The following is a 23,274-nucleotide window of genomic DNA, read 5'->3' on the forward strand; positions in this document are numbered from 1 at the left end:
TTTACTTCATCTTGAAAGATCTCTCTGAAAAATTCTCTTTCAGCTTCCTAATTAGCTCCTCATCCCCTCTTCTCCTCTACTCAGCAGCTTCTCTAACCCACTTTCACTGCCTCCACAGCTCTCTCTGTGTCTACACCTTTCCTCCTCCTCCTCCTCCTCCTTCCTCTCTCTCTCTCTCTCTCTCTCTCTCTCTCTCTCTCTCTCTCTCTCTCTCTCTCTCTCTCTCTCCACCTTCACTTCCCTTTGCTGTTCCTCCCCAGTCCCTCTGTCTACATTTGTCCTGCTCTGTCCCAGAGCCAAAATCTGGACAATTATAAGTTGCATTTTCAGGGCCCTACCCATTGTTAAAGGATAAGTCATGCAGTTTCTCTTAGGCTAGTAATGTCACATTGACCCATGCATGTAGCTCTGAGTTGGTGAGGAGTCCCAGACAGTAAACAATTGGCTGAACCTTGAGCAGTCAGGGTACGTGCAGAAAGGGAACTACTGCAAGGACTGTGTTTTGATGTAAACAGCCTGGCCTTGATTTAGCAATAGACAACATCTGGGAATAAGTCTGTGTGTATATTCTGTAGGGGCAGCTTAGTCTGTATTAGACTTGTTCTAAGGTCTTTGCAAAATGTGTAAAAGCTGTCTTTGAGACTGAGAATCCTATGTCAGTCTGAGTAATGTAAAATATTCCAGTATTATTTCTATACATCAAAATTATATAGCTTAAACAGAAATCATCTTCCTGAACATCCACAGCTATATATGTGCCCAAAGATGTAAAAACACACTACCAAAGGGCTGTGGAAAGCACCCCACAGCTGTTCTTATTGGGGAGGCATAGCAGTGGTACCTCAGAAAGTTACAGGCAGAAAACAACTGGTTTCCACAGCCAGTGACCTCACAGCTTTGCCAGGTGGGGCTCCCCATCAGGGAGTCACACATCTAGTGGGTCGACTTGTCAAACACTAGTTGTCACCTGCTGTATACTCCCACGGCCCTCGGCAAGACACCACAAGAAGCTGGAGCAGAATTGCAGATAACTGGAAAAGGTTCGGGGTGGGGGCAGCTGAATTCCAGGTGAGGGTCTAATACCCTCCCAAACCCTCCTTCCACGAGCAAAAGTCTACAGACTAGGACTTGTTGAGGCGTTCTTGCCTGTCCTCACAGCTGCTCTAATGAAGACAGTGATGGCTGTGTTCCACATCAGCAATTCAAGTTCTCAGTTCTCTCAACTATAGAAGATGATGTTCTCTCTGTCCCAGTTTAAGAGAAAGAAGTCTTTTGGTGTCTGGTTCTGCTTTTAGCCTCGAGGGAAATAAAAAAAAGTCAGGGAATAGAAAACTCTTGTATACACATGATCTCTCTCTCTCTCTCTCTCTCTCTCTCTCACACACACACACACACACACACAAACACACATACTCTCACACTCACATTCTCACACACATCCTCAGATACACACACTCAAGTCACTCACACTTTCACACACTCACACACACTTTTACACACACTCACACACTCACACACACTCTGTCACTCTCTCTCTCACACACACACACACACACACACACACACACAAAGCACTGGGGTGGGTAAAGGGGCCAGTGAGAGTGGGGGAGTGATAGATGATAATGGAGGTGAATATGATCAATATGCATTGTTTACATGTATGAAATTGACAGAGTAAATAAATAAATTTAATCCCTTCCTGGAGCAAAATGGAGAAAGGAGAGTTTAGGATGAGTCTGTTTCTTCTTTGAAGTTGTGTACTAGAAAAAGCCAAGATTGTTCAGGAGCAAGCTCTTCCCGTTTGTCTGTCTGTCAAAACTGGAATTTTAACTCACAGGGTGTTGTTGATATTTAAGCAGCAAGGCTTTTTTTGCCTGGAAATATAGATTTCCTTATGAATTCCTTCACTCCAAAGAAGATGTCAATTTCATCTCCATAGCTACTTTGTGTTGTGTGAAAGAGAAGACTTCTGTGCCTTCCCTTCAACCTTTTCACATACCAAAAGGAGTTAAGCTGTCACATACTTCAGATGCCCAAGGAGACCAAAGACTTATACGGACATGACTATAACCCACCACATGGAGTCCCAGCATCTGTGAGGCAGAGAAAGGAGGATTATAAATTGGAGGCTGACCTATGGAACGAACTCCAGGCCAGTTCCTAAGATCTGTCTCAAAAACGCCCAAAGGGGGAAGAAAAGCAAACATGAATGTAATTACTAGAGAGCAGCTCAAAAGGACTTTCTTCTCCCTAAATCTACAAGCTGTTAATGAATGCTGTGGGGAGAGGAAAAGATATCCTTCAGTGGAGTAGCCACTGGGAAGTTGCCTATACACTTGTATATCACCTTAATTCAACTAATTAGGACACACACAGGCACACACACTCACACACATTCACCCACAGAGGAAAGTAGGAGGATTATTTGAGATGACACAGGGGATCAACTGGAAGTGGGGGGGGGGATACAAAAGAGGGCAATGGGGGGCTAAAGAGAGCTCAGTGGTTAAAAATGCTTGCTGCTGGCCGGGTGGTGGTGGCGCACGCCTTTAATCCCAGCACTCGGGAGGCAGAGCCAGGCGGATCTCTGTGAGTTCGAGGCCAGCCTGGGCTACCAAGCGAGTTCCAGGAAAAGGCGCAAAGCTACACAGAGAAACCCTGTCTCGAAAAACCAAAAAAAAAAAAAAAAAAAAAAAAAATGCTTGCTGCTCTTCCAGAGGACCTGAGTTCAGTTACCAGCAGTCATGTTTACTGGCTCACAATGCCTGTAACTCCAGTTCCAAGAGATCTGACACCCAATTCTGATCTCCATGGATATCTTCACATGTGTGGCATACACACACATACACATAAATAAAAATAAATCTTAACAAAAAAAATTAGAGGGTTGGGTGTAGTGACGTATGTCTTTAATCCCAGCACTTGGGAGACAGGGTCAGGTGAATCTCTGTGAGTTTGAGACAAGCCTGGTTAGAAAAATGAGTTCTGTGCCAGGCAATGCTACACAGTGAGACTTTTCTCAAAAAGATAAAATAAAAAACCAGAAATCTTAGGGCTGGTGAGGCTTATGGGTAAAGGTGTTTACTGCCCAACTTGACAACCTGAGTTCAGTCTCTTGAGACCCACAGGGTGAAAAGAAGAAAATGACTCTCCAAAGTTGTCCTCAGAGTGCACATCTCTGCCATGAAATGTGTGCCACCACATACATGCACACAAATTAACACATGTCATAACTTTTAATTTAAAAAAGAGAGAGGGGTAGGAGATGAAAAAAATTTAAAAACTTTACTACCATCATAAGATCTGTATGTGTCCAAGGTAGCCAGCTTGTCGGTTTATGACAGTATAGTTGATTTTGAACTTCATAGAAGAGCCCTCGGAAACCATGTTTTTATGTGCATCATGTTTTATGAGGTTCGTACATTTTACATCCATGTTACTATGTGAAGCTGTCATTTGTTAATGCAGTCTCATGACATCATTCCAATTTATGAATATACATGATTTATTTAACCACTGTATTGTCAATAGAAATTTGATATGGAGGAACACACCTTTAATCCTAGCATTCAGGAGGCAGAGGCAGGTGGACCTCTGTGAATTTTTGTGGCCAGCTTGAACAACGTAGTGAGTTCCAGGACAGCTAGGGCTATGTAGAGAGACTGTCTCACAAGAAAAAGGGGGGAAAAACACAAGAAAAATAGAAAAAAAAAGGAAGGAAGAAAAATGATAAGGAAACTAAAAAAGGAAAGAGAAAATTAAAAGAAAGAAATTTATGTTGCTTTCAGTTTGGGGATTAATTTTTTTTCTTTTTTGAGAAAAGAGTCTTGTGGTTCCCAGGCTTGTCTCAAACTTGTTATATAGCAGAGGATGGCCTTGAACAACTTCCTCCTCCTTATCAACCTTTTGGCAACATTAAGGATGGAGTCCAGGGCCTCACACATCCTAGGCAAGAGCTCTACCTCTGAACTACAGTCACAGACCTGACCTCGAACTTCTGATCCTTCTGAGTCCACTTCCCTAGTGATGTGATTACAGGCAGGGACCATCACACCTGCTCCTGAAGTACAGGAACTAGAACTCAGGATTTCATGCATGTTAAACAATCACTCTATTAACTGAGATACAGTCTCAGTTAATGAGGGGTTTAAGTGCTGCTAGAATGAAATAACTTTCTTCCTTTATGCCTTTCTTTTATCTTTGTTTTTCTTCCTTTTTTTTCTAGACAGGGTTTCTCTGTGTAGCCCTGGCTGTCCTGGAACTCACTCTGTAAACCAGGCTGCCCTTGAACTCAAAGAGATCCTCCTGCCTCTGCCTCCTGAGTGCTGGGATTAAAGGCTTTGCACCACCTCAGCTAACTATAGAAAACTTGTTTCAAAATAAATAAATAAATAGATAGATAGATAATAAAATTACTGTTAAAATATCTTCTGTGTAGCTAGAGTTTTCCTGCCTTGCCCAGTCAGGACAAATCTCTCTCACCTGCTAGTCCCATGGCTGCTCAGACCCAACCAAGTAAACATACAGAGACTTATATTACTTATAAACTGTATGGCTGTGGCAGGCTTCTTGCTATCTAATTCTTCTATCTTAAATTAACCCATGTCTATTAGTCTATAAGTTGCCACGTGGCTCGTGGCCTTCCGATACCTTACATCTTGCTTGTCATGGCGGCGGCTGGCAGCATCTTCCTGACTCAGCCTTCCACTTCCCAGAATTCTCTTCTCTGCTTGTCCCGCCTGTACTTCCTGCCTGGCTACTGGCTAATCAGTGTTTTATTTATTAACCAAGCAGAGCAACACATTTGACATACAGAACATCCCACAGCACTTCTGCCCGTTTTAAAGATTTATTTATTTAGTTTGTTTGTTTATTATATGCACCACACAAGTGCCTGTGCTAGTGCCAGCCAGAAGAGGGCACCAGTTCCCCTGGAGATGGAGTTAAAGGCAGTTGTGAGCCACCTAATGTGGGTGTTGGAAACTGGACATTGGTCTTTAGCAAGGGTATTAATATGTTTTCGGCCCCCCAATAATGGGTTTCTCCACCAACACAGTCAGCCAGATCAAGCCAAATTGAAAAAGTATAACACCAGGTTTATTTGAGCAAAGCAACTTTTATTTACCATAGTTTTGTGTATGTAATTGGGATAGTGTATAATTGTACAGTATGGTGTGTGTGTGTGTGTGTGTGTGTGTGTGTGTGTGTGTGTGTGTGTTATGGAACTCAGAGCGTCAGGTTTACACAGCAGGCACTTGGACCCTCTGAGCCACCTTGCTGGCCTGATTTTATAGTTTTTGTTTTTGTTTGTGACAGAGTCTCCAGTCAACCCAGGCTCTTCATATCCGTGAATGGCCTCAGCAACTGACCTATCTGGGTGGGGAGGGGGATGAATAAAAAGATAAACACACGGACACACAGGAAATCTGGGATCTAGTGGATTGGGCTCTTTGGTGGAGAAATCACAGCACCCAGAGAGCTCACCAAACTTTTTCTATACAGTCAAACAGGTGGGGTTGTTGCACACAGCTGAACAAGGAGGTAGGTTTATCGTAGACAGCTCAACAAGGAGCTGTCTCTGTAAGGGAGCAGTCTTCAGATAGTAAACATCTTAGGGGAGGAAGCTAAGATGGACACACACTGTCAACATTCAGACTCAGACCAGGAGGAAAGGTTTTGCCATTTCTCTGAGCATGGGGAAGGCTTTACCAATTTCCCATGGGTCTGAGACGTTGGGGTCCTTGACATGACTGTGCCCATGTCAACAGCACACATCCACTCAGGACACAGATTCACCCAGGCCTTCCTCCACTCCTCCACAAAGGCTGTCCTTTAGCCAAGAGTGACCTGAAACTACTGATCTTCCTGCCCAGGCCTCCCAAGTGCTGGGACCACAAATACGCTATACCTGGTCTTATATCATGTTTACAAATGTCATAAACATCTTATAATTTACAAACACACATACAAGGGATTAGGATTTTGATCCTCAGTGTATGTAATGTACATGTCAATTTGAGTAGCATTTATATACTTGTAGTATGTACTTTCTATATCCATGAACCTACTATTTAGGTAAACTCTCATACAATGCATTTCCTGACCCTCCTTAACCCCATTTTCTTAGTCCTACCTACCTTCAAGCCTCGTGATCTATCAATGTACACAATGAGATTCTCTTGGTTCTGTCTCTCCACTGCCAGTTTAGATTTTTAAGTTCTTGGGTCTACAGAGTCTGTAAGCATCAGTGCTACTGTTCTCCAGCATGTCAGATAATGTCAACACTGGGATCAGCAAGATGGCTCAGCAGGTATAAGGGGGCTAGTTACCAAACCTGATGACCTGAATCTGATACCCCAGAAATGGTGGAAGGAGAGAAATGACCTTACAAATTGTCCTCTGACCTTCACATGTAGGCTATAGTGTTCCAGTACAATAGTTTGTCTGCACATACACACACTGTTTAAAAAGAAAATACCTAAGGGGTGTTTGTAGCTAGGGAAATGGCTCGGTGGTTAAGCAAACTGTCTGCCCTTATAGAGTATATGGGTTCGGCTCCCGGCACCCATATGACGGCTTTCCCGTTTGTAGGTCTAGTTCCAGGTGATCCAATGCCCTCTTCTAGTCTGCTTGGGCACCAAGTATGTATGTGCTACATATATATTTATGCAAGCAAAACATTCATACATATAAATCTGATGAAGAAAAAACAAGGAGAAAGTAGAAGAAGGAGAAGAAGAAAAAAGGAGGAGGAGAAGAGGAGGAGGAGAGGAGGAGGAGGAAGAAGAGGAAGAAGAAGAAGAAAAGAAGAAAAGAAGAAGAAGAAGAAGAAGAAGAAGAAGAAGAAGAAGAAGAAGAAGCAGCACAGCAAGGACCTCAATTTCCCTGGTAACATGTGGCCACTCCAGTGGGACTCCCCAGATAGTCTAGTAACAGTATCATACCATCCTGAGTTGTTTGTTTCAAAGAAAGGTCATGGCGACTCAAATGCCAGGCTTATGAATGACAGACAGAATGACACAAGTAGGTAGGACTCCTAGGTGCTACTTGGCCAAATGCAACACCTCCTTCCAGGAAGAAAATATGGCACATACACCACACTGGCATATTCCTCTTTCTTTACCCACAGGTCTTCTATCTCGTGATGTCATGGCCTGAGCACAGGAACTATTGGTTCCCACGACTCTATCCTGCCTCTAAATATGCCTCTAAGCCCAAAGACTGGGACTCTCTCTCTCAAGAACTCACCAACCTGACCAGCCTTCTATATTGGCCTACAACTGATGGAAACGGAGATCACTTTTTGGCTTCTACCAGCCCCAAAACCTCCACTTACCACTTGAAAGGTCCTGTGCAGGCCAACTATACTCTGGGAAGTAACCTAGAGGCCATCCTTGTGGCTAGGGATCACCAAGGTAGGCCCAAGACTCATGGTGGAGATCTGTTTCGGGCAAAGCTCCTGGGCCGGGAATTGAAAGCAGGAGTCCCAGGGGAGGTGAAGGACCTGGAGAATGGCAGGTATCTCTTGTCCTTCCCTCTGCTCTGGGCTGGATGGGCTCAGGTGCAAGTGAGGCTGATCCACTCCAGCGAGGCAGTTGGGGTCCTGCAGAGAATCTGGAGAGAAAAACGGGCCACCGTTGACTTTAGAGGATATTTCCGAGGAAGGAACGGCACTCAAGAGACTGTTATCTGCAACGTGGACCCCCAGTCAACTGGAGCCAAAGGGCCCACCTGCCAGTACAGGGATGTGGTTTCTGGGGAGGACTGGTTCTGTGCTCAACCCTCTACTTTACCCTGCAATGCTTTAGTCGGCCACTCGAGTGGAAGTTACCTGAACGTGACCACACCACATGATGAAGACCTGCTGGCCGGGTAAGAAATCTAGAATAGTGCATGTGTCCCAGTCCTAACCATAGCTATGTGCAGGTCAGAAGACAACTTGAGGAAGTCAGTTCACTTCTTCCTTCATGTGGGACCAGGTATCAAACTCAGTTTGTCAGGTTTGGCAGCGAGCACCTTTACATGCTGAACCATCCCACTGACATCATTATTTAGAAATTCCTGCAGCTCAGAGTTCTTGTGTTCCTTGTGTGGTTGAGGGTGACCTTGTAATGGAGGCAGAAAACTCAAGAGTTCAAGGACATTCTTGGCTGCATAGTGAATACAAGTCCAGCCTGGGATACATGAGCATTACTCTGTGTGTCAAAAAGGCAATCAGGGTCCGAGTGGGGTGGGGGGTATTGTTATATTCCCTACTGACTGTTTGTGTAACAACAATAACAAAATTTAATGTTCTTTCTAGACTCCAGTGCCAGGGAAATTATACCTTCTCACTTCCTGTGGTACTCTGTTTATTACAAAGGAGAACTACATGGCCCTTTGGTTACCTTGGCTATTACTGAACTGATAAGATTGTTCTCTTTGCTGTGTATTTCTCCTAACTATTACAATTGCCCTGTCAGTGCTCACTAGATTGTAGTGACCTGGGATTAGGCAGAGGAGAGACAACCAGTCAATCATGGTATGCTCTTGAAAATCAAATTTTCACCTGGTCAACCTCCCTCAAAGTTCACACTCAGTGTTTCTTCAGGAATGTGACTGACCAGCCACTCCCTTCAGGCATATCTCCAATCCTGGTGACACCAGCAGCCACTGGGAACATGAGGAATGTGGGTGAGTGAAGCTGTAATATAAAGGTGGTGGTAGGGATGGTCATCAGCTGAGATGGATTGGAGGCTTTTTGATTTGGGGTGTGTGTGTGTGTGTGTGTGTGTGTGTGTGTGTGTGTGTGTGTGTGTGTGTTTGTGTTGTATTGGTGTGGGTTCACTCTCCTGTGAAGAAGTATCTGAGCCCAGGTAGAGATCAGAATGTTCTCCCCAATTGTTTTCTATCATATTTTATTTTATTTAAGTTGTGTTATGATTTCTTTTCTGCAGGGAAAGTGGTTTCCGTTGGCAGTGATTTGTTAACTGATGATGATTAGAGAGGAGAATTGGGGTCCTTCCAGCCCAAGGGTGACTGGGTGGTGGTGGACAGAGCTCAACAGGAGGCAGCTGTTTCCGATCTTCCAGGCCGCAGCCAGCCAGCAGGGGAGGGCCAGTGCACATATTATTGGTATAGAGGTTCCCAGGACCGTGTTTTCATAGTGACCAGCTGAGTGGCCTTGACTAAGCAAGCACTCACAGGATTCAGAGGGACCCAGCCTCCCCCTTGCTACTTCCACAGATAGGAAGAAATGGAAGGCATTGGTGCCTCCGTCAAAGAAGTAAGGGACCCATGGATCCGTCTTCATCTGCCAACCAAAGGTGAGGCTGAAGGGGAAGACAGAAGATCTATGAGGTCCTCCCCAGCAGCTGGCTTCAGGGTGGTACTTGAGAGTCCACATGAGATTCTCTCTCTCTCTTTCTCTAGATGAAGTTTTTGTAGCAACTTTGTTCAGTCAGTAAAGAACATTGGCCACAGTTGCTTTATGCTCTTGGCCAGAGTACACCAGTGCTGCTAGAGGAGGCAAGAGTGGGCCTAGAGCCCCAGGCACAAGGATCCAAGTGGCCAGCCATGTGGCCTTGGGACGCCTGTGTCCAGCCTTGGAAGGTCTGGGCCAGAGTTCCAACCCATCCCAAACATCCTCTAATCCCCAATGGATGGTCACTGAGGGAGGTGCTTGAGCTGTTTCCATGTGTGGGCACCACTCCTGCCAGACAAGGTGCTGGTTGCCAGCCATCAGCCCCAGGCTGGAGGAAGGGTTCCGGGTATACACAGGAAGGACCAAGGTAGCAGGTCAGTGTTCTAGGACAGTAAACATGGGGCCACATAAATAAAGGTCCTCTTTATGTTTTGAGACAGAGTCTCTCACTGAGCCTGGAGACTGCTGTTGAAGCTAGGCTGGCTGGTGAGTGAGGCCCTGGGATCTCCATCTCCATCTCCCAGAGTACTTGGGTTCCAGGCATTGCACACCCAGTGTTGACACATGTTCTAGGGGTCAGCTTAGGCCCTCACCCTTGCACATGCTTGTACATCTCCCACTGAGCCATCTCCCCAGCCCTCAGATGGGTTTCATTCTATGACTTTTACCTCTTTCCTGCCAGGGAAGTGTGGTACAGTGGTTAGTACGGGGCTGTAACAGCATATTTCATGGCTTCAAATGCTGTCCGTGTCTGTCATTGAACTTCTTATAAACCCACTCAATAGGCTGCAGATAAGACTTAATGGGAGAGCACTTGCCTAGCTTGGGCAAGGCACAGGATGTCATCCCTAGCACTGATAAGAAAGAAAAAATATTAAAATATTTTATTGAGGAGGTTATAATAAACATACAAACAGCTACACATATATAATATAGACAATGTCTTGAATGTACAAGTGTAAACTCTTGAAGACATCTCCACAATCCGTAGTAGACACGTACCCATCACCTCCTTGAAGACAAACTTTTAACTTTAAGGATGTCAGGACAGATGACTAAGATAGCAAGGGGCCGGAGAGATGACTCTGAGGTTAAGAACTCTTGTTACTGTTCCACAAGACCTGAGTGTAGTTCCCAACTTCATGTTGGGTGACCCACAGCTGCCTGTGACTTCAGCAGGGAATTCAATACCCTCTTCTGGCGCCAGCAGGCACTGGCACTCAGACAAAAAACACACACGCATGTAAGTTAAAAAAACCAAAAGAACACTAAGGGTAAATCCATCTTCTACTGGGCGGTGTGGTGCATACCTACTGTTTTGGCACTCTGGAAATAGGAGGATCAGAAGTTCAAGTCTGGCCTCACCTTGTAGGCAGACCTACTGATCAGCTAGACCACTGATCAGCTCTGACCCGCCAGCTCCTCCCCAATTAACCCCACAGAGACTTATTATTAATTATAAATGCTTGACCAGTAGCTCCGTTTGTCATTAACTAGTCCTTAAAACTTAAATTAATCCATTTCTGTTCATCTATGTGCTGTCCCAAGGCTCGTTTACCTCATGTACTAGTTCCCATGCTGTTCGTCCTGCATCTCATGAGGTTTCCTCTAACTCCACCCTTCTCCCCACCATTCTCTCTGCCCCAAAAGTCCTGCCCAGCCATCCACCAATCAGCTTTGTATTATTATAAATGAGAGCAACACATCTTCACATCTTCACAAAAGGATTATTCCACAGCATCACCTTGTATTAAATTCAAACTTAGAATCAAACCCAGTGCTTCATGGATGCTGGACGAACACCCTCCCAGCTATTGGTGAAATTATTAAGGCCACTCCACGTAGTTAAAAGGAGATTTATTTAATGGCGTAACTTACAAATTAAGGGATAGGTAGGTCGCAGGGTCTGGGGAAGGTGTATCGCAGTCCAGCGGTGTTCTCTGGAGCTCTGCTTGGCCCACCTCCAGCGTCCAGGGTCCCGGAACAGAGCGAGCGTTGGCCGATCCAGATCTTGGGTCTTCAGGCGCCTCCCTTGGCCCCGCCTTGTAGGCGTGACAGTTGCCGAAGTCTCAATGGGGGTTGGAACTTCCAGATCAAAGCTGGAATGGCTACCCACTACACCCAGCTGAGCTGCTTCTTCCCTTCCTTGTCAGCACCAGCTTTCCGCCTCTCCCTTTGGGTACTTCCTCCCTACTTTGAAGGGGTCTTTTGGGATTCCGACTTTATCTTCTGAGGAGCAGGTTGAACAGTCAGTCATCTGGATCTTTTCGGCAGCTCACCCTGCACCTTGACTCTGTGTCCTTTTGGCTCCCCTTCAACCTTTCCTGGTGTGTCGTGAAGACAGGGGGCCTAAGCACTGAATGCAGAAAGGAATCAGTACACAGCCTTGGTCTGCAGGGGTCATTATCACCTTTTCTTCCCACTGCTTCCAATCGCCATTTTTGGGTGGGTTTTTGTAGTTGTTCAATTGAACTTTTTGTTGTTTTAGATAGGGTCCCACAGTGCAGCCCTAGCTGGTGTGTGTAGCAGGTTGGCCTTGAACTCACAGGCATGCACCCTCTTCTGCCCTTTAAGTGCTTGTATTAAAGATGTGTGCCACCACACCTGGTGCTTTTCTTTTGAAACAGAGGTAGGCCTTGAACCTGCTATGTAGCCAAGGATGAACTTGAACATTTTTTAATTGAGAAAATATTTTACACTGTGTGTGTGTGTGTGTGTGTGTGTGTGTTTGAGTGTGTGTGTGTGTGAGTGTGTGTAGCCATGCATGGCACAGCAAAGGTGTGGAAATCAGAGGGCAATTTGCAGAAATGGATTTTCTCCCCCGACCATGTGATTCTCAAGATCAAATTCCGGCCGTCAAACTTAGTGTTGGAGACATCTTGATGGCTTTTAAACATTAATTATCTGTTTATGGTTATTATATATGTGTATATGTGGTGTGAGTGTGGTCACACATGTGCGCCATGATGAGTGTGTGTGAGGTCAGAGAAAAACTCTGTGGAGTCAGTTCTCACCTTCTACCATTATGTGAGTCCTGGGGAGTAGAACTCAAGTCTCTAGGCTGGCACAGCAAACGCCTTTACCCACTGAGCCATCTTGTGGGCACAACTTCAAATTTCTTATCCTATTGCCTCCACTTCCTGAGTTACAGGCCAGAAGCTGACAGAATTGGTTTATTCACTGATGAGACTTGAACCCAGAGTACCTTTGAGACACAGTGCCCTGTTAGTGACTGTGAGGGGAGAGGGTGGCCAGTGAGGACTCATGATGGAAAAACTAGGCAACACTTGCAGGGAAGGATATATTCCCATGCTTAGTAGAAAGGTACTTCTATTAACTCTTTACTGCTATTTCCTATAGGTAAGCATCCTACAGACTCAGCTGCACCTACAGCCATTTATGTTCTTTTTGTTCATTAGTTTGTTTTGAGAGTGTCTCACTACATAGCCTTGGCTGGTCTGCAGCTTGCTATTTAGACCAGGCTGGCCTTGACTTCATAGACGTCTGCCTCTGCCTCCCCAAAGACATGAGTTACTATGCCTGGCCCATCTTCCTTGTTCTTGATCACAGTAAATCACTTAGCATTCTAAGATCTCAGTGTCCCCATCCATAAGTAGAGCTGTAAACAGGGCTACATCATGAGTGTGGAGATGCACACCTGGAGTCCCGGCACTCTAGAGGTCAAGGCAGGAGAATTAGGAAGTCAAGGCCATTCTTGGCTACATAGGAAGTTAAAGGCAATTATGAGCTACATAAGACTGTTTCAAACACTCATGTGCACACACACACACACACACACACACACACACTCCATAATAGATCGTCACAGGGTCTGTAAGAGTGCATTGATAGGCTACATATAAAGTATGTAGAAGAATGCCTGACTGGATCACTGAAGTGGTTCAGTGTGCAAAGGGGCTTGCTGCCAAGGCTGATGACATGAGTTCAAACCCTGGAACATACACAGTGAAAGGAAAGGACTGACTCCCAAAAGCTGCCCTCTGTCTGCCACATGTGTACTGTGGCATTTACACACCTGCACACAAATAAACAAATGCAAAAAAATACAAATAAATTATAAAGAATACCTCAGATTTTATAAAACGTTCATTTTGTTTGTTTGTTTAATCTTCTCTGCTTTTCTGTGTCCTATAGCCCTGCCCTCAAGGCCCCCATGCCATCCTGGCCACCTGTCTCCAAAACCCTCTGGCTTCTACCACCGAGACAGATGGCATTCCACGTTCTGTTCTAGCCGCTCTTTCCCCACTGTGGACAGCATCCTGAACTGCCTGGCTGGCCGCATTGTCTACATGATGGGGGATTCCACACTTCGGCAGTGGTGGGAGTATCTGCGAGACACAGTGCCCTGTGAGTGACCGTGAGGGGAGAGGGGGGCCTGTGAGGACTCATGATGGAAAAGCCAGACAGCACTTGTATTGAAGGAGACTCCCATGCTCAGTAGAAAGGTATGGCAGGATGCTGGGCCTTGCTGAAAGGCAGATAAGTGAAGGAGTGGGATGTCTTCTTTGTTCTATGAGACAGGGTCTTACTATGTAGTCCTGGTTGGCCCGGAACTCACTATGGGTATCAGGCTGGCTTCAAGCTCACAAAATCCACCTGCCTGAGCATCCTGAGTGCTAGAGTTAAAGGCATACACCACTAAGCCCAGCCAGGAGTATGTGCGTGCGTGCGTGCGTGCATGCATGCGTGCGTGCGTGCGTGCGTGCGTGCGTGCGTGCGTGTGTGTGTGTGTGTGTGTAATAAGTGTGTTCAAAGCTGTACATGTGTCATGGAATGTGTGTAGAGACTTTGAGAAGTTAACGAATTCTACCAGGGTCCAGAACAGAAGCTACAAGCATCTAGGATACTGATCTGAGGGATGTTCAATGAATCTAAGCACACTGAGTTCTTTAGTCCATTCGCTTTATTCTTCTAAATCAATTCTATCTACACAGGTTCTTTTCTGTTCTCATACTTAGTTCATCTCAGTCCCTCCTGCTGTTCTCTCATTATTCTACCTAGTTCTTACCACCTTCCTCCTTTTTGGTCCCTCAAGCACATATATATATATATCCATTCATTCACAACTTGTTCAAAAAACTACAAAGTAAACTCTCAAGGACAAGTGTTCTGATAAGAGTCACACTTGGCAAAGACTTGGTCAGCTTAATTGGTGACTGCCAACACCTGTAGGCTGTAAAAAGTTCTGGCTATTTCTTAAAGGGATATCTACAACAGTTACAAGAGAAGAAACTAAACCAATGAGTGATTTAAGGAAAAGGCAAAGAATACGTGTACTATTTTATGTGATTAGTAATATCCAGACATGGTTAGTCAGTTAACAGCCTTTTTCTGTTAGTCACTGAATCTCAGAACCTATATATAATTATTCTACTGAGCCTAAAATCTTGCATTAAAAAATGGTGTAGAAATAAATACAAAGTGTTAACTGTTTTTTTAATCAGTGTGGGGAGGTGCCATTGAAGGAAGCTTAGGGCAACATAGGTGCTGTTGATCTCTTAAAGGACTAAGATATGCCAAGGCCAGACACTGCACTATCACTTCTGGTTCACTATGATTCTTCTGAAGAGTTTTGATTTAACAATGCCAGGCACCTGCAATTCCACTCTGTGAAAGTTCTACGAGGACACTTAGTCTGGCCAATTTTGCCTTGTCAGTGGATAAGGGTAAAGAACAAGACCTCTAGGTGTCTACAGTCCACATGGAACAATAGACCTTATTATGAAGCATATTTTAGTATGTTTCTATTCATATAAATTGTATAGTTAAATAAGAAACCATCTTCTTGATTATCCACAAATATGTGAGCCCATAAGATTGAGATGCAATCATGACATTGCATGTACACATACATGGAGATGCATGGTAAATGGAGAGAATTGTAGCTGTTATCACACAAGAAGTTTACAACAAGAAACAACCAATTCATTCAAAAGACAGTAATTCCATAACAGCTTGTATGGTAGTTTCCTCTAACAGAACCCTTTGTTCTAATAGGTTGACCTTCTGAACACTAGTTGTCACCTGCTGTATACTCCCACGGTCTTTTGCTACCAGCAGCTCTCAATAAGAAGTCAGCTCTTCCTTCCAGGAATGGAGCTCAGGTGGTCAGGCTTGCACAGCAGGAATTTTACCTAAGGAGTTATCTCACTAGCCCTAGCCACACTAGGCAAGCATTCTATGAGCTGAGCCACATCTCCTGCCATCATTGTGATCATGGTAAAATACTGAACATTCTAGGATCTCAGTGTCCCACCTGTAAGTGGAGACATGAATACTTCTTCAGCGTGAGTGTGGAAGTGCACATGTGTAGTCCTAGCACTCTAGAGATGGAGGCGGGAATATTAGGAACTCAAGGCCATTCTCAGCTACAAAGAAGGTTAAAATCTAGCACAAGCTACAGAAGACTTTACAGAAGACACACACACACACACACACACACACACACACACACACACACACTTCATAACAGAGCATTATTTGAGACAAGGTCTCTCATTAGCCTAGGCTGGCTGTCCATCAAGCTCCAAAAATCCTATATGTATCTCTCCATCTCTAGAATTACAGCTGCAAGACACCATGTTTGATTCTTTTAAAATGAGGGTCCTGGGGCTCAAACTCAGGTCTTCGTACTTGCGTAGCAAGTTTCTACCACTGAGCAACACTCCAGTGTATCACTAGAAGATTATAGGCAAGTCCTCTACCACTGAGTCACCCTTCCTCCAGCCCCTCTAGGCAAGGCCTCTACCCCTGAGCCATGCCCCTACCATACCCAAGTGATGGAGCACTTGCCTTGATGGTCCAGTGAAGGGCTAGGGGAGTGTATCTCAGTAGTAGAGAACTTGTCTAACACCTGAGAGGCCCGAGGTTCTCTCCCCAGCCCTACAAAAGAAAAGAAGGAAGAAGCGACATGATTATGTGTATAAGGATGATTAAAAATGTTCATATATAGTGGCTGTAGAGATGGCTCAGTGGTTAAGAGCACTGGTTGCTCTTCCAGAGGACCTGGGTTCAACTACCAGCACTTACATAGCAGCTCACAATGGTCTGTAAATCCAGCTCCAGGGCTTCTGACACCTTGTCTATATAGTGAGTTTTAGGCCAGTCAGGGCAACCTAGTGAGATCTTATGTCAGAAAAAGAGGAAGAAGAGGAAGAAGAAGAAGAGAAGAAGAGGAGGAAGGAGAAGAAGAACCTTTATTTGTACAAGAAAATTATTCACAATCCTGTTAATTTATTATTAAAAATTTACTACTGTGTGTGTGTGTGTGTGTGTGTGTGTGTGTGTGTGTGTGTACAATCACATGCTACAGTGTGTGTGAGGAGATCAGAGAACAATGTGTAAGAGCTGATTCTCTCTCTCTCTACGAATCTTAGAGGTTCAAACTCAAGTGGTCAGGGCTGGCAGCAAGCGCCTTTACTGGCTGAGCCATCTTGCTGATCCCCTATGTTAATACTTTCTTTCTCCTCCTCCCAACAGCCCTGAAGCCAGTTGATCTACATGTCACATATCAGGCAGGTCCTCTGATGGCTGTGGACACCACTCAGGGGACAGTGTTACACTGGAGGGCCCACGGCTGGCCCCTGCGCTCTCTCCGCACCCCAGTGGCCTCCCTGCACTCTGTGGCCAGAGAACTGCATGGCCTGGCTGGAGGACCCTACACGGTGGTGGTGCTGGGTATGGGAGCCCACTTTACCACCTTCCGTCCATCCATCATTGCTCAAAGACTGGCAGGGATTCGGGCAGCTGTGAAAGCCCTGCTGGACCGGGAACCCAGGACTCTGGTGGTTATCAAACTGGCCAATACTGGCTACAAATCTGTGTATGGCAGCGACTGGCTCACACTCCAGGTGAACAGGTTCCTCCGAGCTGCCTTTGTTGGTCTCCAAGTGGCCTTTGTGGATGCCTGGGAAATGACCTCCAGCTTGGATCTGCCAGACAACATCCACCCAACGAAGCTCATTGTCCGCAATGAAGTGGAATTATTTCTGTCCTTCGTCTGTCCCACCTGAATGCTCCCGAGGGACCTGAGGCTGTGTGGATAGAGAGCCTGAGTGTGGCCATCTAAAGGATGAACAGCAAATGATGGAAAAATGAAGCTACCCCTGGCTTACCCACTATAACACTTGGGTCACCATTTTATACATCTCTCTATGCACCACACAGATAAATCAAGTTTTATATAAATGAGATCGTATTTTTGCATTGTGTCTTCTTTTTTAATGCAGGAGGTTGTATGTGGTGGACCTGGAGTTAGGCTGGTGGCTAGAGGGGTCGCTGACCCTTTGTCTCTGTCACCCACAGCCCTGGGGTTCCAGCACACGTTCCTATCAGTTTTTTGTGTGGTGCTGGGGTTTCGAACTTACACCCTCATGTTTGTGCCCTTGCCTACTGAACTGTCTCCCTAGTCATACGTTTTTTTTTTAAAAAGACAGGTCTTCACACCTCACACCCTTGCTCCCTCGCTGCACCTTCCGAGTGCTGTGATTACAGTCATGAAACCACCCTGTCTACTTCCAGCTTGTTCTTTATTTTTAATTTTGGAAATTTTTATTGTTTAACTACATATTTGGAAATTGTGAGCAATAATGCAGATCCCTTGTACCTTGCAACTATAAGTTTCTCCCGAGGGTAACAGCTTGGAGAACTGTGTGTAGTGAGCGATCACAATCGGGGGAATGTGGGGAAAAACTAAGAGTCTTATCCTGATGTTGCTACTTTTATTGTATTCATTTGTGCTTTTGTACCTTTGTTGTTGTTTGTTTTTTATTTTTGTGACTCTGGGCATGGATCCCAGGGCCTGTGCATGTTAGATACTGCTCTCCCACTGAGCCCCTCCCCAGCCCCTCCCTGGGGGATTCTAGGCAGGTGTCTACAGCTGGACCACGCACCCGCTCCTCACTGGAGTATAATGGGTGTGTAATACACAGGAGCTTCATTAAGGCAGGGTTAGAACACTAGTGACTCTCCGGAAAGAGCTCAAGACCAAATTAGAAGGAAGAAAAATAAAACAACACATCTCAGTTAACTTAAATTAAGATTTAAGTTAAGGGGCTGGAGAGATGGCTCTCGAGTTAAGAGCACTGGCTGCTGTTCCAGAGGACCTGGGTTCAATCCCCAACACCCACATGGTGGCTCACAACTGTCTGTAACTTCAATTCCAGAGGATCTGACACCCTCAGGCAGACATATGCAGGCACAATGCCATGAAAAATAAATAAAAATTAAAACAAGAACAATGAAAAGATTTAAGTTAAATCTCATTTAACTTTAATTACCTTCTCAAAGTCGGGATTTCCAAACAGTCATGTTAGTAGTTAGAGTTTCAATGTATAAAGTCAGAAAGACAAGCAAACTCACACAAAAGATAAAATGAAAATATTCCCTGGACTCGGGTATAACTCCACTGTGCACATGTGTGTGTAAGAAAAAAGAACAGTCCATTTCCAAAGGAGCCACGAGCCAGCTTAGGCCAAGACAATGAGAAACAGAAACCCAAAGACCCTGCTAGCATCTACAAGTCTAGCCCTCAATAAACTAAAAGATTGGGGGGTGGGGGAGGTAAATTATTGGAGCTGGAGAGATGACTCCGTGGTTTCGACCACTGGCTGCAACTTCAGAGGACCCAAGTTTGATTTACAGCATCATCATTGTGGCTCACAACCATCTCCTGTTCCAGGGGACCTGACAATCTTTTCTTACTACCACAGACCCTACATACAGGTGGTGCACATACATACAGGCAAAATGTTCATACACACAGTCAACTATATTTTTTTAAATGTATCATTGTCAAAGCTTGCCTGCAGACATGACAAAGTCCGATCAAGCCTTATGATAAATGGGACAGGCAGGGTCTGAAGAGTTGGCTCGGTGCTTGTGAGTGATAACTGCTCTGGCAGAGGACTCCAGTTTGGTGGGCATTATACAACACCTAGTAACTCCAGTTCCAGTGGAAACAGCGACCTCTTCTGGGCTCCATGGGCACCTGCACACATATAACATACACTCATAAATACACATAACTATACAAGAATAAAAAGTAAAAATAAAGCCAGTCGTGGCAGCGCACACCTTTTTCCCAGCACTTGGGAGGCAGAGGCAGGTGGATCTCTGAGTTCAAGGCCAGCCTGTTTCTACAAAGTGAGTTCCAGGACAGCCAGGGCTACAAAGAGAAACCTTGTCTTGAAAAATAAAATAAGTAAATAAAGTGAAAGCAAATCTTTAAAACAATACAAAGTAAATAAACAGGATATATAACATAGAGATGAACCTGTGCATTCATTAAGAAATGGACAAATAAGCCAGGCATGGTGGTGCACACTTTCAAAGCCAACAAAAGTGAGGCAGAGGAAGATCGACCTCTGTGAGTTCAAGGCCAACCTGGTTTACATAGTAAATTTCAGGAAATCTGGGGTACATAGAGATACTCTGTCTCAAAAAATACAGAAAGAAGAATAAGAAGAGGGAGAAAGTGGAAGAGGAGTAGGAGACAAAGATGTATGGCAGAGGGATGAGTAAGATCCAGGGTTCTCTTGAGTAACAGAACTTATAGAATGAATATATACATAGAAAGGGGTTTATTAAAATGACTTACAAGCTGTGATATACAACATAATGACTTACAATTGCTGCTTATGAGTGGAAGGTCTAAGAATCCAGTAGTTGTTCAGTCCACCAGGCTGGATGTCTCAACTGGTCCTCAGTAAACACTAGAATTGCAAAGAAGTAGGCTCTACTGTCCATGAAGGAATGGACTTACCAATGAGGCAAGAGCAAAGCAAGCAAAGAGCCAATGATTCCTTCTTCCGTGTCCTTATATACACTTCCAGCAGAAGGCATGGACCGGATTAGAGGTGGGTCTTGCCACCTCAAAAGTTCTGAATTGAAGGTGTGTCTTCTCACTACAAAGATCTGAATTCAAAGTAAATCTTCCCATTTAACTAAGCAAAAATCCCTCACAAGTGTGCCCCTCCATTTTGCAGTTTCAATTAATTCCAGAGGTAGTGAAGTTGACAAGCAAGAATAGCCATCACACTCCCCAAGTCACTTTTGGTCATGGTATTTTATCACAGGAATAGAAACCATAACTAAAATAGGGTGAAAATGGGTTGATTCAAGTTGGGGAATACAAAGGCAATCTGGGCCACCACACCCAGTATGGCCTTGAACTCCTGATTCTGTTTCTTCTTCTCCCTCTCTTGCAGGTTGTAATTACAGGCCAGTGTCATTATACCTGTGGTGGGGTACCTACCAGAGAAGACTATGTGGGCTCTGGTTTAAGACAATAGAGAGTCTTTATTAGTTGGCTAGGGATTACACCGAGTGTTTGGGATTCCAGTGTAGCCTTGAGTCTTTCTCAGGGTGAGTTTTTAAGCATAAAAACCATGTTCTGGGTTGACATACTTCAGTTAACAAGAACAGTTAATAGGTGCCATAAGCCCACCCTGCACCAATTGGGAACAAGTAAGGCCCCATCTCCAGACTGGGCAGACCAGGTCTCTGGGCCCTAGGCCATGGGGGCACATTCCCTGCCCCTCCCCCCTGCCTTCCAGCCAGTACAACCCAATAGACTAGGCAGCAGATTCTTCCCCAACCCCATTCGCCAAACCAATCATCCCCGGTGGCACTAGTGACCACCACAGCCATAAGCCCATCCTGCACCAATTGGGAATAGCTGCTCCCTGACATAGAGCCCACCAGTGCCAATTGGACTAAGAGCTGCCCCCGAGACAAAGAGTCCATCAGTACCGATTGGACCAAGAGCTCCCATAGGATCAAGGGAGGCTCCCTCAGACACAGACAACACTTGCACTGAGTAGAGGAAGAGATCAGTAGATGCCAATGCAAAATTACAGTCAACAACCAATATAGCACCATCAGAACCTAGTGGTTCTACATCAGCAATACCTGAACATCCCAACGCAGAAGAAGCCGAACAAATCAACCTTAAAAATGATTTAAGAAGATGATAGAGGCCTTTGAAGAGGAAATGAAAAATTCCCTTAAAGAAATTGAGGAAAAGATGAGCAAAAAATTGGAAAAAAAATCAATAAATCCCTAAAAGAAAGCCAAGAAAACCAAGAAAAAGCAATCAAGCAGGTGAAAGAAACAGTTCAAGACTTGGAAACTGAAATAGAGGCAATAAAGAAGACACAAATTTAGGGAATGCTGGAAATGGAAAATCTGAGTAAATGAACAGGAACTAGAGATGCAAGCATAAAAAAACAGAATGCAAGAGATGAAAGAGAGAAACTTTGGTGTTGAAGATACAATAGAGGAAATAGATTTGTCAGTCAAAGAAAACACTAAAGCCAACAAAGTCATAACACAAAACGTCCAAGAAATCTGGGACACCATGAAAAGACCAAACCTAAGAATAATAGGGATAGAAGAAGGAGAAGAATACCAACTCAAAGGCACAAAAAAATGCATTCAACCAAACCATAGAAGAAAACTTTCCCAACCTAAAAAAGGAAATGCCTATGAAGATACAAGAAGCTTACAGAACACCAAATAAACTGGATGCAAAAAAAGTCCCCTTGCCACATAATAATCAAACCAATAAAAATATAGAATAAAAAATTATCAAGAGCTGCAAAGGAAAAAGGCCAACTAAAATATAAAGGCAGACCCATCAGAATAACACCTGACTTCTCAATGGAGAGTCTGAAAGCCAGAAGGTCCTGGACAGACGTTATGCAGACACTAAGAGACCATGGATGCCAATCCAGACTGTTATACCCAGCAAAACTCTCAATCACCATAGATGGAGTAAACAAAATATTCCATGATAAAACCAGATTTAAACAACACCTATTTACAAATCCAGCCCTTTAGAAAGCACTAGAAAGAAAAATCCAACCTAAGGAAGTTAGATACACCCATGGAAACACAGGCAATAGTATATCCCATAGCAACAAATACAAAAGAGGAAAACACATAACACATAACACTACCACCAAAAAAATAACAAGAATTAACAATCACTGGTCATTAATATCCAATAATATCAATGGTCTCAATTTGACTATAAAAAGACATAGACTAACAGAGTGGATATGAAAACAGGATCCAACATTCTGCTGCACACAGGAAACACACCTCAACTTCAAAGACAGACACTACCTCAGAGAAAAAGGCTGAGAAAAGACTTTCCAATCAAATGAACTTAAGAAGCAAGTTCGTAGCCGGGCGGTGGTGGCGCACGCCTTTAATCCCAGCACTCGGGAGGCAGAGCCAGGTGGATCTTTGTGAGTTCGAGGCCAGCCTGGGCTACCGAGTGAGTTCCAGGAAAGGCGCAAAGCTACATAGAGAGACCCTGTCTCGAAAAACTAAAAAAAAAAAAAAAAAAAAGAAGCAAGTTCGTGTAGCTATCCTACTAGCTAACAAAATAGACTTCAAACCAAAATCAATCAAAAGAGATCAGGGAGAACATTACATATTTATCACAGGAAAAATCCACCAAGATGAAGTCTCAATTCTGAACATTTATGCCCTAAGTATAAGGGCACCCACATTTGTAAAAGAAACATTACTAAAGCTTAAATCACACATCAAGCCCCACACACTAGTAGTGGGAGATTTCAAAACCCCATTCTTACCAATGGACAGATCTACCAGACAGAAACTTAACAGAGAAATAAGGGAATCAATAGACATTAAGACTCAAATGGACTGAATAGATATCTACAGAACATTCCACTCTAACACAAAAGAACATACCTACTTCCCAGCACCCCATGGAACCTTCTCTAATGACCACATGCTTGGTTACAAAGCAAATCTCAACAGATACAAAAAAAAAAAAAAATGGAATGACCTCCTGTATTTTGTTGGACCACAACAGC

General features: G+C 44.4%; 1 protein-coding gene across 3 annotated transcripts in view; it reads left to right on the plus strand.

The window, feature by feature from the left end:
• LOC131898021 (NXPE family member 3-like) overlaps window positions 1–17,614 on the plus strand; it is a 37,022-nt gene extending 19,408 nt beyond the window's left edge. For all 3 annotated transcript variants that reach the window (XM_059249067.1, XM_059249068.1, XM_059249069.1), the window contains 4 exons: window positions 7,130–7,872; window positions 8,591–8,673; window positions 13,559–13,771; window positions 16,904–17,614. In XM_059249067.1, the coding sequence (XP_059105050.1) occupies window positions 7,130–7,872; window positions 8,591–8,673; window positions 13,559–13,771; window positions 16,904–17,436 (1,572 nt within the window). In that variant the 3' untranslated portion in view covers window positions 17,437–17,614. The remainder of the gene's footprint in view (window positions 1–7,129; window positions 7,873–8,590; window positions 8,674–13,558; window positions 13,772–16,903) is intronic.
• The last annotated feature ends 5,660 nt before the right edge of the window (window positions 17,615–23,274 follow it).

The sequence above is a fragment of the Peromyscus eremicus genome, chromosome 23 (genome assembly GCF_949786415.1).
Source record: "Peromyscus eremicus chromosome 23, PerEre_H2_v1, whole genome shotgun sequence".
Classification (NCBI taxonomy): Eukaryota; Metazoa; Chordata; class Mammalia; order Rodentia; family Cricetidae; genus Peromyscus; species Peromyscus eremicus.